We start from the raw sequence: 17,852 nt of genomic DNA, 5'->3' as shown, positions 1-17,852 counted from the left end.
CTCGTAGCTTAAATGTATATAATTTAACTAGATTAGATTGGATTTGTTATATTAGGTATTTACCTAACTAGCATGTCCAATGAAATAAAATCGGCGGGTAACGTATCTCCGGTTCAACAGTCACAACACTTTAAATAATACGCCCCATGGTGGAGCAATTTGATTGTCAACGGGGCTATGCGAAATTTCATTATAATAATTAGGGTTTGAATTTCCAATTTTTTAAACCCGCTCCGGTGGAGTAACGATCCAAAGACATTCTAGGTCTCCGAGAATAACACCTTAGATCAATGTTTCACTACTGTGGGGCAATTTGATTGTGAAGGGGGCTATTCGAAATTTCATTATAATAATTAGGGTTTGAATTTCGATGTTTTCATTATGTTTGGAAAATGTACTAACTGAGTTTTGTTAACAATTTCTTTTTTTTTTATATATAATAGGGGGCAAACGAGCCTGCGGGACGCCCAAAAAGGCAGTCGTCGCAGCCCATAGACACTCATTTTTAGTGGGTGCGTTGCCGGCCTTTAAGGGAGGAGTACGCTCGAATTTTGAATTTTTGGAGATCGTATCTCTCAGGGAAGATCCCCGCCGGTAGTCGATTCCACAGTTCGCTAGTTCGCAAAAGAAAATGCCTATTTCATGGCATAAGAATCTTAGAAAGGTACGATTATATAACAAGCATGGCACAAAGATTGGGAAAACCCAAACCATTTTAACCAACTCAAACTGTTGTCTTGTACACACAATATTATATCTATTGAAAACTTTTTAACATTTTGAGAACATATATTTTTAAACTGTCTGTTGTGTACGAAGTGTTGAAGGTCCTATCCTGCCTAACATTTAAGTATATTTACCATTAAGTTTCTCTTCTCGTCCTTATTACGTCATTATTAAATAAAGAGCACTAATAGTCATATCTAAAATCGAAATCATCACTACTGATTTTTCTTTTTCTATGTCTGTTTTTGCTTCCATCGGGTCTCCGTTTCCCATACCGCATGATATGTCCATCCACTTCTTCTTCATATGCAAGAGGTGATCTATATGTAATTTGTCTTCTATCTTCCCTCGATCTATCTCTGATTTTTCTCTCATCTGTTTCGCTAGAAATGTGACGTTTTCTTTTATCCCTCTTAGGTTTTATCTCTTCAATTGTATGATCCCTGTAAGGTCTCCATGGTTTTTCATTAACCAATGGTTTTATGTCAGTTTTTGGTCCTACATCGGGTGGGGGCGGGGTTTTGCCAAGAAGATCTGCGATGTAATTTTCTCTTTCTATTTTATAACCACGTGCCTTTTCAAATTCTGTGGAAATATTCTTATATGAGAACAAAAATTAAGCGATATTCAAATTTAAAGACGCATACACCATAAACTGAAACTAAAGGTGAGATTAACGGATAGTATGAGAGAAATGAAGCAAAAAAGGAAGAGAATGGTAACGGAGGTAAGGAAGTGGAAAAGAAAGAGAGGCAGGCTGGCTGATAAGATGGGAGGACGATACAAAAACGTAGCGGGTCCAACGTGGATTCGAACCACTAGAGGATGTCAAAAATGTATAAATTCAGGCTTTTGTCGAAAGACAAGCTATAAATAAATAGATAGATACGAAAGGAGAAATCTTATTACTTTAGCCACATTTACTTTTCATTTAGCATGTAAGTTAACTGTAAAGGCTTTTTTTTCATATTTGTGGCCACGCCGAACTAATCATCACATCCTCCAGCTTGCTTTTATTTATTTTTTTGTTACTGTGACTATAATGTATAGTACTTACTCTCAATAGCAAGTGAAGCCGGTACCCGGAGTCGATCCCGAAGGTATCGGCACACCATGTAGCCTGTGCGATTCAAACCATGCGTGCAATGGACTCCAACTAACGATGCTGTAAGAGAAATACAATTACTTAGCTTTCACGTTACTTCAAACCTAAAGCTAGGATTACTGACGAATACTAAATGATAAATTCAAGTAATAATCGTAAGAAATAGGAATTTTGTTGCAAATTAAATGCCTTCTCGAATTTAAATTCCGTATTTTGCAACAATTTAAAATAATTAAAGAAAAATTGCACATGGCAAGAGACACAGAATAGGGGAGCAGGATAGTATTAAACTGGTGCCCACGGTACCATAAACGCAAATGAGGTCTTGTAAATGAATAAACCAGATTAAGAAAACAGCAGGTACATGGCAGAGAGCGAACACAGTGCAGAGAGAAATCTAAATAAAGATTTATGTATTTTAATGTAAATTATCTTAACTAAAAGGCTTTTATTATTATGGTGATAATTTTAAATAAGTTATTGTAACACTAAGGGCCTGTTTCACAATGTATGGATAAAGTGCCAATTAGCTATGCAACACATAAATTATTCGAAAGATAAAAGTTCCGAATAAGATACTTGGCATTTGATGACAAATAGCGCTATCTGTCAGTCGTGAAACGCAAAAATACTGTTTATCCTACAAATAAGTAACAAATAGCTTATTTGGAACTTATCCGGACATTGTGAAACAGGTCCTTAATGTTTTCATCGATAAAAAATAGTAATTTTTTAAAGTAGATTTTCGTGGTGTTTCTGGCTTTGAAAAGCATTTTCCGCTGTCATTATTAAAACTAATGGTAACTAAATTACTTCATACAACTGTTGTTTTTCCCAAATACACAATAAATCACAAAATGCACGATGTTTACTTGAAACTGCACCTCGGGGTCGTTGACTCGCACCCCTTGCCCCTACCACAACTCATACTTAGGGTGGCGAACGGAACCCGGGGCCCGCGGTTTGACACTTCCTCGGGAAGACCTTTGATGTCTCGAAGGACGTTGTCGGAGTCAAATTTAAGTATTGTGTAAAATAAAATATATTTTATATTATATCGTAACAATATTTTTGTCATGTTCCATCATTCTTATGATTCATTCATTATCATTCAATGATAATGACAATTAAGATCTGCCGAAAGTATTAATGTCAAAGTTTCTTGCCAAGCATTTTGTTAACGACTTAATCGCTTTGTCGTGCCGGCAATTATCTTTGTTTGATTTAATTGAAGCATTAACTAAGTTCATAGAATGTAATAAAAACTAACAATATATTTTGAGGAGGTCTTTATATAGGATTTATATATGTTTAATGATTATTTGTCAATCGAATAGGTATAATAGCCTCCTGTGCCATGCCGTCGACGAATTGGGTCTGAGGCAAGCCAGTTTCCTCACGATACTTTACTTCACCGTTCGAGCGAATATTAAATGCGCACATATAAAGAAAGTCTATTGGCGCACAGCCAGGGATCTATCCTACGACCTCAGAGATGAGAGTCGCAGGCTGAAACATCTGGACTCTTATATAAAACCAAAAAATTAAGTTTAATAAAAATGTTTGTAATTAAAGTAACTAAAACTAAAGTAAAACACTTGTGTGCCGGGTAACATCCTTGCTTCGCCTTGAGTTATCCTAAAAATAGTCGGCAGTGACGAGGTATGGAGTACCAACAGGGGTATCCTGTCATCAAGTCATGTTACAGAAGGTGACAGTAGAACGAGAGAGGAAGCGATCTAAGACGAATCCAGGGGTTAGAAGAAGATTAAATAGGAGAAGATATATCCATTTCTTGCCTTCTATTGTACCGAAAGTTTCGAGAGTAACAATTAAGCCGTTGAAGCCTGGAAAGAATGCAAGAGCAACCCCGGAGCCTCTGTAACGCGGCTTATTAGGAACTACTGGAGATGGATTTAGTGAGTATTGCTGACCCAGTCTCTGAATAGCAGAGCTTCTGTTGTTGGTCGAGTCTCACTCTCAATCTTTCTATGCGTCGATATAATAAACCTCACATATAAAAATATATGAATAGGGTAGATCTACTACAAAACTTCTAGTAGTGCCGAAGTATCGCTACTAGAAGTTTCGTGGTAGCCTCGCTGACTAGTTTACATTGGTTACGACTTAAGTAAACCTTTGTTATCTAAACTGACTTAAACAGATTAATTACATTAAAATTTAATTATGTAAATGAAAGCGTTGATTAATCGCAAACATATAAAAAATCGAATTACTAATAAAAACCGAGTTTCGTTAATTAATGCGAGCTATTATCGATTAATTTGAAAATAATTTGGAGAAACTTGGGGTTTATTCTCGTAATTCTATAAGGCTTCTATTTTTAATATACGCCTCGTTTGTCTGGAAGATGCTTTTAGCAGTAACACCGCCCACTGATTGTCCTTTTGTTAATTTTTTCCTACTAATTTGTTTATAGAGTACGACCTTGAGAAGCCAGTGTCCTTAGAACCTTTGTCATCATGTCGTGTTCGACTGTATTCGTTTGTCTTTATAAGTACTGATTGCTGTCAGTTGATCAGATGTGCAGGTGCTACACACCATATCTATTTCTAGGGCTAAGTATGACAAATGTCAAAAAGGTGAGATATTTGACATACGGAAGTCATACTTTACACCTAGAATCCTCTGTACTTTACCCTTACAGTATGAGCCGTAACTTCTAAACCAAAAAGTTCTACATACTAATATAAGGAGAACAATTCCATGTCATTATGTTTAACATCAGTACACGACTTCCGACGTAGTGAAGGTCTCCTACAAACAACTTGTCTCTCATCCTCGCGTCCAATCCCTCCACGCTATCCCTTTTATCACATCCTAGCAGGGGTATGCGTCCTATGTTTTTCCTTTTCACTGAGCCATTCCAAGTAAGGATCTTTCTGACCCATGTGTCATGTACGCGGGATATGTGTCCGGATACGTTTAGCGTTAGCTACATTCCCTCGTATTTATCACAGTGTGATATAAATATCGCGTGTTAGAGAATGAGAACCCAGTTGCTTCATTCCACTTGGCGCCACGCGTGGGAGGTTTAGATGGTGACTGATTAGGTATTTAGATAGATAACCGTTGCAATACAAGTTTTATCGCTTCGTATTTTTACGATCTACATACTTTTGTGTAATCGAAAGTTTTAATACATACAATTGCTTGGAATGGTAAAATATTTTACCTGAATTAAACACTTAATTTAAATACTTATAATTTTTTGTAAGAAATGTGTTTTAAGTGTCATTTAAAATATTAAAAAAAAATAGTTTTACTAGTATAAAAGTGCAGAAATTAAAAAAAAAACCTTTTAAATTTAGCTGTAAATATTCCAATTAGCCGACTTCAATAACGAAGGACATATTTTTAGTTAGAAATAATTTGAAAAAAATCTCGTTCTTACCTAATAGGTAATTTTTTAAATAAAATTCTTAATAATATTGATTTATTATTCACAACACTAAGTAGCAAGTCATCTGTCCATAACGGTATCATAGATCATTTATCAATGCAATGCGTGACAACTTGCGCCGGCGGCGTCAAATATTTTTAGATCTTAAATAATTCATTTATTTTATTACATTCGCATTACGAGAATTTGGTAACATGATATAAGGTATTCGAAAGTTCAAATTTTGAATTTGGAATATGAAGGCCCACCCACCATTATACATTGACGGCAAGTATTTTGCGTGTTTACGTTCGCGTATGTAAATGCCTAAAGTCCTTTATGACTTTTGTCTTATTATTTAATTAGTGAAATACGCAACAAATTACAAAAATTTCTTAAATTATATATATATGTATTATAAAATAAGGATTTGTCTTATCTATAAATAATGGTTTAATTGACCTAACTTGAACTAAACTATAAAAAATTAATTTAGGAACAAAAAGTTAATAAATAATAATCATAACAAAAGCTAATACAAAATATTTTAATTTTCCTCTCCCCGTAAACCTTGTAGCGATCATGTAATATAAAAAAATACTCCAAATGACCCAGCTGTATTTTTAAACAATAAAAATAAGGGCAAACCGGAGGAGGAATAATACAGTGGCTCTACAACCCAACATTGCCCTGTAAATTGAGTATGTGTAAACTTCTCTTTTTGACCAAAACTGACAGAAAGCTCATCTGATGTTAAGCCATGAACACTCAATACTAGAAGGTTCGGGAGTGCGTTGCCGAGCTGGCCTCTGTGAGTTTTGCGCTTAGCGATTTTGCGATTTATTTTTATGCTTCCCTTCTGCCAATCCACAGTGATACCTGCCTATCCCCATGCTTTGCAAATATATTTAATGACGTAAACACCTGACATTAATTACACACATACAAGCATCAATCTACTTAGCGACACCGATAACCAGTCACCAATGAAGACGCCGACAGCTACAATTAATTGAAACTACCCACGTAATCTAATAAAAGCTAGTTTTGGCCATCACGACAAACAAGTGTCTATAATTAGAACCTAATGAACATAGAGAATTGAGTTCGGGACCGTGAGAAGTTTGTCGATAACCACGATTTGTGTCACTTTAATTAAATATGTAGCTGCCGATAAAGTCAGACGTGCGCACCGAATCTACTAGTTTTGATTGCTATGACTTTTTAATAAACCAATCACCGTGGACCCCTCGCACGCCTTACGTCGCCTATGAATAGAGGTGTGACCACCGCAACTCATTGCGTATTTAACGTTGCATCTCATTTAAATTGGAACATGCTTTAATTGAACTGATCTTCGAAAAGAAATGCTTGGGCGATTCACTCAAACACGTAAATCGGATAGTCAAACAGTTCCGTAAACCTTTGGTAGTTTCTATTTGGGCGCCGACAATAGAATAACGATTAGTTACAAAAAGAACGGCTTAATGACACTCTTTATGGTGGTCTTGTAATACAATTAGGCAATGGGCATGCATTAACACCTTGCCATGACTTCCCACGCACGGATCGAGCCTACATCAAAGTTTACAAAACCTACTTCGAGTTCATTATAGAAACAGCGTATGATCACGCGAGTGTACTGAACCTGTCTACATTTGAGTTTAGAATAAAAAGAAATCAATTGACTTAAAGAATTTACATAAAGCGATCCGAGAGTACACTCGCAAAACAAAGAGACAAATATAAATACAGAAGGTTCGTCCGTAGCAAATAATATTAGCTAAAGAACTGTACAAATAAAATTTCTCACCGTCATCCTTTTCCAGAAACTCGTCAACGGTGTCCATGAATCTGGAAAGAAATCAAATGTTTTCACCATGTTACGAAGGACAGTTTACACACACACATCTCGCGATCTCCGAGCGTATTTAGACAGGCATAATCAACAAAGAACTTAGTTGTTTTAATAGCATTCCGACACATAATTCATACAGTGAAACACGAATAAAACGAATGTAAAATGATACGTAACAACGTCATTTCGGTGTATTTTATTAAATTTACAAAAATGCTAGGAGCCACGGTGTCCCGTCTCGGAATGAATTATTATGTATAGATCGCAGCGTGTCGCCATAATATAATCGATTTTTTACACCTAAAACCGCACGAACAGTGGGCGTTCCAAAGACGATTGTTTCAGGTGCATTTATGATATATGTTTGTTTTCAACGTTTCATATTTGCCGAACCGTGGCGCCGATGACAAGAGAATTTGGTTAGGGGAGACTAACGACCACACTAACGCTGTCATTTAGAAAATTTAGCATAACCTTAAACACTGATTGTATATTGTGATGTAGAAATCGCAGCCCTCTTGAAAGTTACGAATCAAATACTGTTTAGTTGAATCACATTTTGAATTGAAACGATTGCACAAAGACGAAGCTTTTAGCAAGTTATAAAGCTCTTTTTCGCAAGAAACGTTAATTAAAAGCAATTATGTTGAAGGGGAAAATGCTGTACGTAAATTATGTGAATATTTGGTATAATAAAACACGTCATCACCAAACAATTCCTAAGAATTCAATCTTTATCCAATAAGACATAATTATGAAACTACGTGTGGCGCCAAAAAGTAAACAATTTAATTACGCGTAAAGTCACGTTTCGAATTATTCACAAAATATCTACAAGGTTTTAGAACTTATTATTTGTTCACTTAGTTTTAAAGGACGGATGTCGATGACCGCCCTCTCAAGAGCATTAATTACAATCTGTTTTATTGATTAAGAAATTTAGCCTACATATATATACATACGAATAACGCAAAGACATACAATAAAATATTTAAATATTTAGTACCATAACTTACAGACCCACATTCATTGTATATATATATATATACATATGTAGTTAAAATAAACAATTGTAAATGTGTGTAATGTAAACACGATTATTTCAATGATATATCTGCCAATAACTTAAGTAAAAGTAAGTAAGAAAATATATAGACATATATATATATATATATAAACTGTGAATATACATAAAAACTCTGTAGAGTATTAATTACAATCTGTATTTTATTGATTTCTCTAAGGAATTTAGTTACGAAAGATAATCCGATATAAAAATACATTTCCATTCGATCCTTATATTAAGATTATACCGCTTTATCCCAATTGTGATACTATTAACCTTTAGACACCTTAAATTGGTTTCCATTAATGAGAATTTTATGACCGAAAAGAATTAGTTTTTGTCACGAAATTCATCGAAAAAGATCCTCCAAGTTTTAACGAGTTTAGTCGTACGCGTATGAAGTATGGACTGTACAGATATTAAGTCCTTGTTAGATCGACTCGAAGATTGGACGAGTTTAACTGAACTTTTTATTAAACTTTCTAAGCATTTCCTGGTCAGCTTGGACGTCATTATTTAAAGAACTGTCAGAATTGTGTATTTTATTACTCGGCCGGGCAGAATGGGGCAAAGTGAATTACACGTTTCTTATTTAACATCAGTTGGGACTTACGTTTGTAAGATAATTTATATCTAGCGGCGTTATCTGTTCCCTAGATCGCTCCCGAGTTATAATCCGGATATTTTTCATGCGGCACCGGCGTGCCAGTGTGTGGCGTTACTTGAAAATTTATGTACAGGCATAGCTGCAATTATTACGACTGTTAAACATTTGCCAGACGTATTATTGATGCTTATCGGATCTCGTGTTGCTAATTTATTCACTGCTATTACTTATCAATTTCTTCTTTAGCACTACAGGTGTAACAAGCAACATTTTTCACAAGATCTTGTTTACTCGACCGTAACAAGATTCGAGTCTTAATTGCGAACGTACGAAGCTCGTTCGAACTATTTTGGCTTAGATAACCTAAAACTCAGACGTGACGTCATAGCTAAATCTTCTATACGTATCTATGGCTCGGTTGTGAGCTACTTTTAATGCTCCAGGCTATCCCGTTTTTACAACTTAATTACCTATTAACATTGATGAAAGTATTGATAATTAAACAACAATCTTCCAACTATGTGGAACCAGCTGCCCACTGAAGTATTCCCGAACCAATTCGACTTAGGGTCCTTCAAGAGAAGAGCGTACTAATTCTTGAAAGGCCGGCAACGCACTTTCGAGCCTTCTGGCTATCCATTTTAGTTTTTTTTGCTGTTTAAAACTGTTACGTTCTAATAGAAGTCATATAATAGTAGTGAAGTCTTTTTTGAATAGACTTGAGGAATATAACTTTCAAGACTTATAAATTAATAGATAAATTGTGACTAATTAACAATCATCTCACGACAATGTTACAAAATAGTTAAATTGGTTCAATGTAGAGCAAGCTGAGGTCCAGAGAAACTCCAACATCAATCATAGTACGAATGTACACGTATCCTACACAAGAGAACAGAGATAATGGGTGACATTTCGATACAACCAGCGATAAGGATAGGTTCCCATGCGATCTACTGCATTCTAATTGTCAAAAGTCAAAGGTTAAAACGTGAAAAGTGTAAGCGACATCCAACACAAATATGTAAAGGGATAATTATTAAAATTCAGTATGAAGATATTAACATGAAGGATCATCACAGTTTTTACGATTCAAAATGCATTGGCGTTTTAATGTTCTGTGTGGTGTGTAATTTAGTATTTCCAGGTGATGTTTATGGCGTGCGAAGTATGGGGCGGGGAGAAGCTAACAACCGACGGTTATTAGCTGTTAATATTTTGAAGCTATCTAAGTATATATATATATATATATATATATATATACTTATATATATATATATATATATATATAATAAATCCAATCCAAACACCTATGTTGTTGTTTGGTTGACCGTTTCGAGTTTGCAAAAATGCAGGTAGACACAAGTCTACCTGCATTTTATATATTTTGTATATATTTCGTATAGGTACATACGTATAAACTGTGTTGGCTCTAAGATAGATAGAGAAAGAAAATAAATCGAATCGGGTCTGTACAATAGGAAAATAAACAAGCCCAGTGCTTGTTTAAGTACATACGTTTTGAATGCGACTTCAAATTAGTAAATTAAATAGGTTTTCTGGTAAAGTAAAATATTTTAATTACTAGCTATTGGCCAAAATAAGGAAGGGCAATTTAAAAAGTGTAATTCATTGCGAGATTTAATGCTTATATAACAGTTTATTTTTCAAAGCTTACGTCTGTTTATTCACTAGTAGATTTAAATCCTGGTTTAAAAAACATAACATAAAATAAGAAAAGGCAGGTGGTACAGAGTGGCACAGTGCAGAGAGGAATGGCGGGTTTTATTTAGATGCCTAAACGAATATTTAAATAGAAAATTGTTAAATCTATCTGAATTAAAACTATAAAAATTATTATATAACATAAACCTCACTACACAGTTGTGTATTCCAACACCGTGGCTGCACCAAAGCCTCAATATGCGCAAATTTGTTTGTATCAGGAAGACCTGCATGAGCCATAAGTTAGCAACTAGTAGTATCTGAGGATAGGAAGCAGTGGACGCTTCTCCAAGACACACTTTAGCTTGCAAAATCAGCGGATTGAGTAATTAAACGTTAAATATATAACGATAAAAAAATTACAAATTTAGATCCATAAAAGAGCACTACCGGATTATTATTCGATATTTAATCGCCACAGAAGTATCTCGTTATATGTCGTAATTCACATTAACAATTTCTGAGAATAAATTGTCTATAATACCATAATAGGAAACAAAATACGCCGCTTAATAAAACATTGATAATAAAACCGCAATGAACATTTACATTATACATTGATTAAGTCTTGATTTTCATTTATTATTGTTTATATTATATCTAACGTTCACCAGATTTAATTAATTTTATTTATTCAAGTTCACCAAGTCATATCTATTGCTTTATCAACATATACGATATAAGTTATATTTTTTTGTCTCAGATTTTTGTATCTGTTTCATGATTACAGGATGATCACGTACTTGCCTATTTATTGCCTATATATAGATTTGTCAAATAGGTGGACAGGAACCTCCTGTGCCTGACAAACGCCGTCTTCTTTTTGGGTTTAAGGCAAGTCGGTTAATATTCAAGAAGAATTCTTAATTTTGTTCAGGTTTTGGTTGTTTTTTTCATATAGTTTTTAATTGTAGTAAAATGTATGATGCATGGAATGACTCTGACTATATTTTCAGTGTATTAGTTTGTTATTATGTATATATAATTTGTTAGCTGTAGGATTACGAAATAAGTAAATAAATAGTTATTTTTCTACTTCTACACTTTACTTTAGGCTCTGAATTTTACATTAATCTCTGCCAAAACACGATTATAATATTTCCTTTTGTAGATGACGATGTTGACATTTTCCACCTTACCAAATAGGATGAGAGGAAATATTTTACGAAGTCGGATGTCTGACTTTATATAGCAGTAGTAACTAAGATTACTTATAAATAACTTCACAATGAAACCCAATACTCATAATTATCATTTCAAACATTTAGTGAGTAACATTCAAAACCACGACCCATTAAAATATTTAAGTGCATTAAGTCATTGAATTAACCGCAAATGTTTCATCACATAATAAACATGTAGGTTTAATTAATTAGCGGCATCAATCAAAATCGGCGCCAATGACACATAAACCAAAAATAATTGACGTTATCCCCATAAGGTGTTTCTGACTCAAGTGCATGAATAAGTGTTAATTTTCTGAAAAAGTGTTGATATATGCGAGAATATATAACATATAAGCCATATATACATATATCATAGGCGCGAAAGACAGCCCCAAGTGCAGAGGCTGTTTCAGCGCAGAAGAATCAGTCACCCACGTAGTTTATAATTGATATGTAGGTATGTGTAAAAAAATTGTCATATTTTCTTGTATTTTTTAGCATTCATTTTGTTTTTGGGATTCTTTTTTATGGAACAGGGGGCAAACGTATTATCTATTTATTATTTATAAATAAATACATAATACATTCGGGACGTTCACTATCAACACGCTTACATAATTCGTTTCTGTAAATATAAAATATCTGGTAGTTTATCATATTTTTTAATTCTTCTATGCTATTGTCGGAAATCGAACGCGCCACCTTCATGCTTAAATATAGTAAAATAAATTTTAATTTTTGTATAAGCACCAGAGATGGTTCTGGTGGAGGCATCTTAATTGAAAAACAACCCCTAAGATAAGCTTTATTTTTTTAAAGGTGTCAGTTTACATAACAATAAATTTGTGCCACATAGTCACTCTATCATAAAAATGGTCTAAACATTAGCCAGTTTATTAAATGTTGTAACAAACGCAACGGCTGAATATCTTTCAGGCCGCTGGCTAATCGGCGCTGTTTCGTTAAGAGGCTAGGCTGTTGATAGAACGGCTAATTAAGCTAGTTGGCTGCGACATACTTTACCTATTCTATACTTGATAAACGTCCCACATACTAAGAAATTAAGAATTTAATCAAAAATAATAACCCTCATACATTAAACATTTCATAATTTAATCGACTATACAAAACTAAGAACACAGAAAAGGTCATAATAACACTTATTCGCCCAATGGCTCAATTATTGCTTGTGTGGTCCAATGATTATATAGCAATATAATAGAAACTGTAATACTGTCGATATTTAGATCAGTTATTACTATGAATGAAACGCTATAAACAAGTAATGGGCACGAAATAACATAACAGAAATTATAGAGAGCCGACAATTTGTTTCTATACGCAATGATCATAACGATAGAAGTGAGTCGAGTTAATTTGAGTTTGCTCGTAGTAATAATATCTTCCGACTCACAAACGCTTTAAAGACTTGATAAATTCAGGAAAAGTAATTAAAACGTACATTAACAAAGCCATCGCGCTGTAACTTTAATTAAATTATCCGATTAATGTTACGATTATTTGGTGAAGAAGAAATTCTTGGTGACATTTTCTAAATGTTCTAAGTTATTTGTAACATTAATTTAGAAGTCAAAAAATGTGGAAAGAATTAAAATCACAATAACATTCACAAGTGTCGGATAGAGAAAAAAAACACTCCTAGAATATTTTAAATTAAATAGCAAAGCTAACATCGTTAGGAGGTTGTAGAACTTTTCAAAGCAATCCTGTTCAAAGTCGAACAATTCGGTTTTTCCGTAGACAAACTGAGAGAACCACCAAAAATACAAAATGACTTAATATTCAAATTGTCTCATAACAGATCTCTCAAGCACGCGTTAATAGAAACACAAACAAAGCCGATTGATGAAAAAACTTTCAAAACGGATTTAGCATATGCATTTGATACGGAATCTCATAAGCAAACATTGAAGTAATCGATTTTAACAGATTCAACACGTCTATACGTCTATATATCACGAATGTATGTAAATTGGATAAAAAACGACGTAATAAGTATTCATTAGTGACATGTAAATAACGGGGCGGAAAGACACGGTATAATCCTTTACATCTCGAACCATAAAAATCTATTAATCTGACAATCCTTACTTCAACGGTGGTCACAATTTATTGTCGGGGTGATTGTAAGTACACGGGCTGGTTTGTAATGACGACACGATTGTGGACAGTCGACATGGAAAACAAGTAAAAATATGGCCGTGATAAATGAAGGCGCTGGCAAGGCACGCGAGCGTCATTACCGATGCGCGTCTGATCATTTCGTCTCGAACAGTGAAAGGTCAGCGAAGGTCCGGTGATGCCTTTATTTGCTTCAACAACTACCTTCTGTTAGAACTAGAAACCAGTCCCATCATACAACAAACAATCACAAAAATTTCAACGCACAATTCCTGTATTTAGGCAGGTATTTTAAATCGTTCAAAACTTTTTGTTCAACGATTTATATCAGCGATATTATAGAAAATAATATGCATTATGGGACCATTAATAAACTAAACGTAGCTGTCACCAAACATTCGTTTCATGGTAGCCATACGGGGGGCGCATTTGTCTATCCTTAGCTGACAAACAGATGCGAGTGTCCCGAGTGCGATAACAGGACCGAACTATCTGAGAAATGCCGATCGTTATTTATGGCGAGTCAGCCTACGTGGCGCATATAACAAAAGAGTAGACAAATGACCGAGATAATCTTAAGTTAACGCTCTTAGTTAAAGAAATGATATCTCTCTCGTGTTCGCCATAATTCATTTACATACACAATGGCGGATATAATTCATGTGTTGACTTAATCGAAGTTAAAGCATCAATAATGAAATGTTTGTTCTTGTTACGGTGGAGACATCTGTAGAGACACCTGAGCGGCGACAAATACCATTCAAATTCCGAATGTGGGCGGATGCCTTAAACCCGATGTGACCGGGTTCAATTGAATCCAACATATGCTGCACTATGGTACGATCTCGAGGCCCACCGCCCACGCGAACGCTGAGATTTATAACATGACCTACGAATGGCGCCAAAACGACGCTTCAAATTAAAACATGCCAATGCAAAAAGATGTTGAACTGCTTTGATTGATAGCTGCGCCCTTTCTGATTTACACAGCACTTTGTCGTAATGTCGCGATTTCCCTGAATCGCTTGTTGTCTGGACACGAATATCACTCAAGTAAGCGTCGTCTGATAGACAATATTAACATAGTAAATCTTTAAAAAAAGAATTAAAACTTTAACTTTTTTTTGTCTGCCCAACATTATTTGAAATTCATATTGAATTTATGCTCGCAATATAGAACAACTTAAAAATTATTTCAATAAAAGCACTAACTAGATAAACAAATAAGATATGAATTAATACTTTATGCTGTCTGATACATACTCGGTCACTTTGTCCTCGGGCGGAATTATGCGACCTGGCATTAATATTTTCTTATGCAGAACACCCGCAGACTTCAATTCCTGCAACAATACGAATCTTGATTTAAGTTTATTTTTTATTATTAAAAATTGCTTCAAGATCTCATGAGGAGCGCGGTGCAATGTTTGCTCCTTACAAACAATTTGTAATAAAAACACTTGGCGATTAGAAAGACTAACACAGAGTTTTACGGCGTTTTATACATTTTTTTTAAATGACGACACTTACATTGTCTAGACGCATGTCAAAATGAACTTAGGGTTACACAATATTTTGTGGTTATTACTAATAGATAATAAATTTCCTTATTAAAGTTTATTGATTTTTGTAGCTAATATCTCTATGCCCGGGGTTTAAAGATAAAAAAATAGAATTACCGACTTGCTTTGAAACCCCAATACGAGATACGATAAATATAAAGATACGATACAAAGTTGTAAGAAATATTTCACAGTGGCATGAACTTAAAAACATCTAACACTGAAATTTACATCCACATAGAGAAAATTATACTTATCCTTTAGAAAACCTCAGTCGTAAATCTGAACTGAGAATTTGTCTTACACACGCTGGGAACTGAAGATACTTCTATTTCACTAACTGATGCTAATAGAATATAAATTAAAAATTAACGAATGACTCTACAAACAAAAGACTGTAAAGCAAGCATTAAAACTGTGCATAATTGTCGTTAAATATTACAACCAGACAATATGTGCTTACATTTTACTATTACGCTATACCTCTGTATGTCTGGCTTAGTTTATTACTTTTAACGTTCTGGGTTGGCAAAAATCATTTCTATTGTATAGCGGACTCGAAAAACGGCGGCTTATAACACTCATCAAGCAAAACAAAGAGTCTACCCTATGACCCAATAGTGTATGCCGAAAAGGAGTTCCCTATAAAGAAAATATATTTGTAAAAACGCACGAAGCTCTTCGGGAGTGTGACCTGAACATTTGCCTTTAATAAAAAAATACTAATATCAGAACTGTTGTCTAGTGACTAACAGCGGTTGTAGGTTCGATCCCCGGTTAGGCACCACTAGACTAGACTTTATTTCTGTGTGCATTTAACTTTCGCTCGAGTGAAAGAAAACCTCATGAGGAAACCGCCTTTCCTTAGTCCGAAAAAATTGACGGTGTGTGTCACTAGATGCTGCTCATATTCTTATTAGATTGACAAACGATCATGAAATAGATACAGAAATCTGATACCCAGAACAGTTTGTGGCGCCACAATTTTTTTTATAACAGATTTAAGTGTTGTTGAGCCTAAATACAACTAAAAGGAAAATTACCTGGAGATCATAGTAGCGATTTGTATTTGTCAAATCTATAACGGCTCTTAATCTTGGAATTTCAAATAGGAGAGTTTTGATGTCCCATCTGAAATGACATTTAATAATAATTATTCATAGAACTAAAGCAATAATTAGTCGCAAATTAGGTGTAATAAAAGATCTATTAGGTATTTAATACAATCCTTTTCGTTCTATCGTTTGCGACTGAGGCGCAAACTAGCTGCTGTGGTCTCTGGCAGAATGACCAGCGCTGTGAAACATTCTTTTCCTCGGCATAATGCTGAGCCAAGGCCAATTACAGCCATAGTGCACACGCATTTCACATTTGAAACGAGCCGAATTAGAAAAGAAATTTTATTATTATTATTTTGTATTGTTTTTGATATCACATTTTTTCATTTCTTTGATTATTGTTATTTTGTGTGGTTACTGTGTGTGTTTTGTTTGTAATAAATGTTATGTCTGTCTGTCTGTCATGCCTGAATGCTAGCATGCATACCAACAATCTCGCATGTCTTGAGACATAATAATATCTTTGTAAAGAAGTGTTAATGTTTATATATTATAGTACTTACATTTCCTTTATATCTGTGTTGTGTGCTTGTACAACCTGTAAAAAACGAAAAATACGTCAAATAACAAGTCAATTGTCAGACTCCGGCTGATGATGTATTTGTCAAATGTAAATGTTATTTTACAAAATAATAAGTAGTAATGTTTATTTAACAAAATATTTATAATTAAAGATATAAAGACCAAAAGACTTTTATCACAAAGTGTTATCCTGCAAAATGCAATATTGTGAAGAGGCAAATAAATGTATCATTCATATTCCCTCTCAGTAATATTTAATTACAATTTTGGATGCATTAGCACGTGTCTCCGGTAATAGACAATAATGCTTTGAAAGTGCCGCATGTAGGCGACAGTCCACTGATAAGAGACCTGATCAATCATCAACTAGCCCTACCTCACCGATGTCAACGACCTGCCCACCTGAAGGGCCCAATCGAGTTTCCGTAATCTATTACTTACAATTAATAAACCTTTTTCTTATAAGCATCTCAGTGTGTGTAATCACAATGATTACACACACATTTAAAATGCGCTGTTTTCTTATTGGTTCGTTGTGTTTTTCTGTGTTATTAGTGTGAGTCTAGGTGTAATTATTACCAACTAATAGATTTTTGTTTCTTTATTCGCAACACTTACTTAAGCGAACCAAGCGTCCCACTTATAACGCAGAACAGAATAACGACTTATAAATAATCTATACTAATCTGACAAAACGACTACCAGAAGTATATCACCATTAGAATGCTACATTATCACTTAGCTTGATTTTCAAAATATTGTTGCATTAACAATATTATTAACTCTGCATTTTTTTTAATTATACGAGCTATAACGAACCTGACGTGTTGGTATACAGTTTCAATGTTTTCA

General features: G+C 34.4%; 1 protein-coding gene across 1 annotated transcript in view; it reads right to left on the bottom strand.

The window, feature by feature from the left end:
* Positions 1-608: 608 nt before the first annotated feature.
* The window catches only part of LOC110992590 (RNA/RNP complex-1-interacting phosphatase homolog), a 43,168-nt gene continuing 25,924 nt past the window's right edge, over positions 609-17,852 (bottom strand). The window contains exons 3-8 of the mRNA XM_022258470.2: positions 16,982-17,016; positions 16,404-16,491; positions 15,062-15,141; positions 7,048-7,088; positions 1,784-1,891; positions 609-1,311 (exon numbers count right to left, since the gene is read on the bottom strand). Of these exons, the coding sequence (XP_022114162.2) occupies positions 911-1,311; positions 1,784-1,891; positions 7,048-7,088; positions 15,062-15,141; positions 16,404-16,491; positions 16,982-17,016 (753 nt within the window). The 3' untranslated portion in view covers positions 609-910. The remainder of the gene's footprint in view (positions 1,312-1,783; positions 1,892-7,047; positions 7,089-15,061; positions 15,142-16,403; positions 16,492-16,981; positions 17,017-17,852) is intronic.

Source organism: Pieris rapae, chromosome 9 (assembly GCF_905147795.1).
Source record: "Pieris rapae chromosome 9, ilPieRapa1.1, whole genome shotgun sequence".
Lineage (NCBI taxonomy): Eukaryota > Metazoa > Arthropoda > Insecta > Lepidoptera > Pieridae > Pieris > Pieris rapae.
This window is presented reverse-complemented; position numbering and strand designations above follow the sequence as displayed.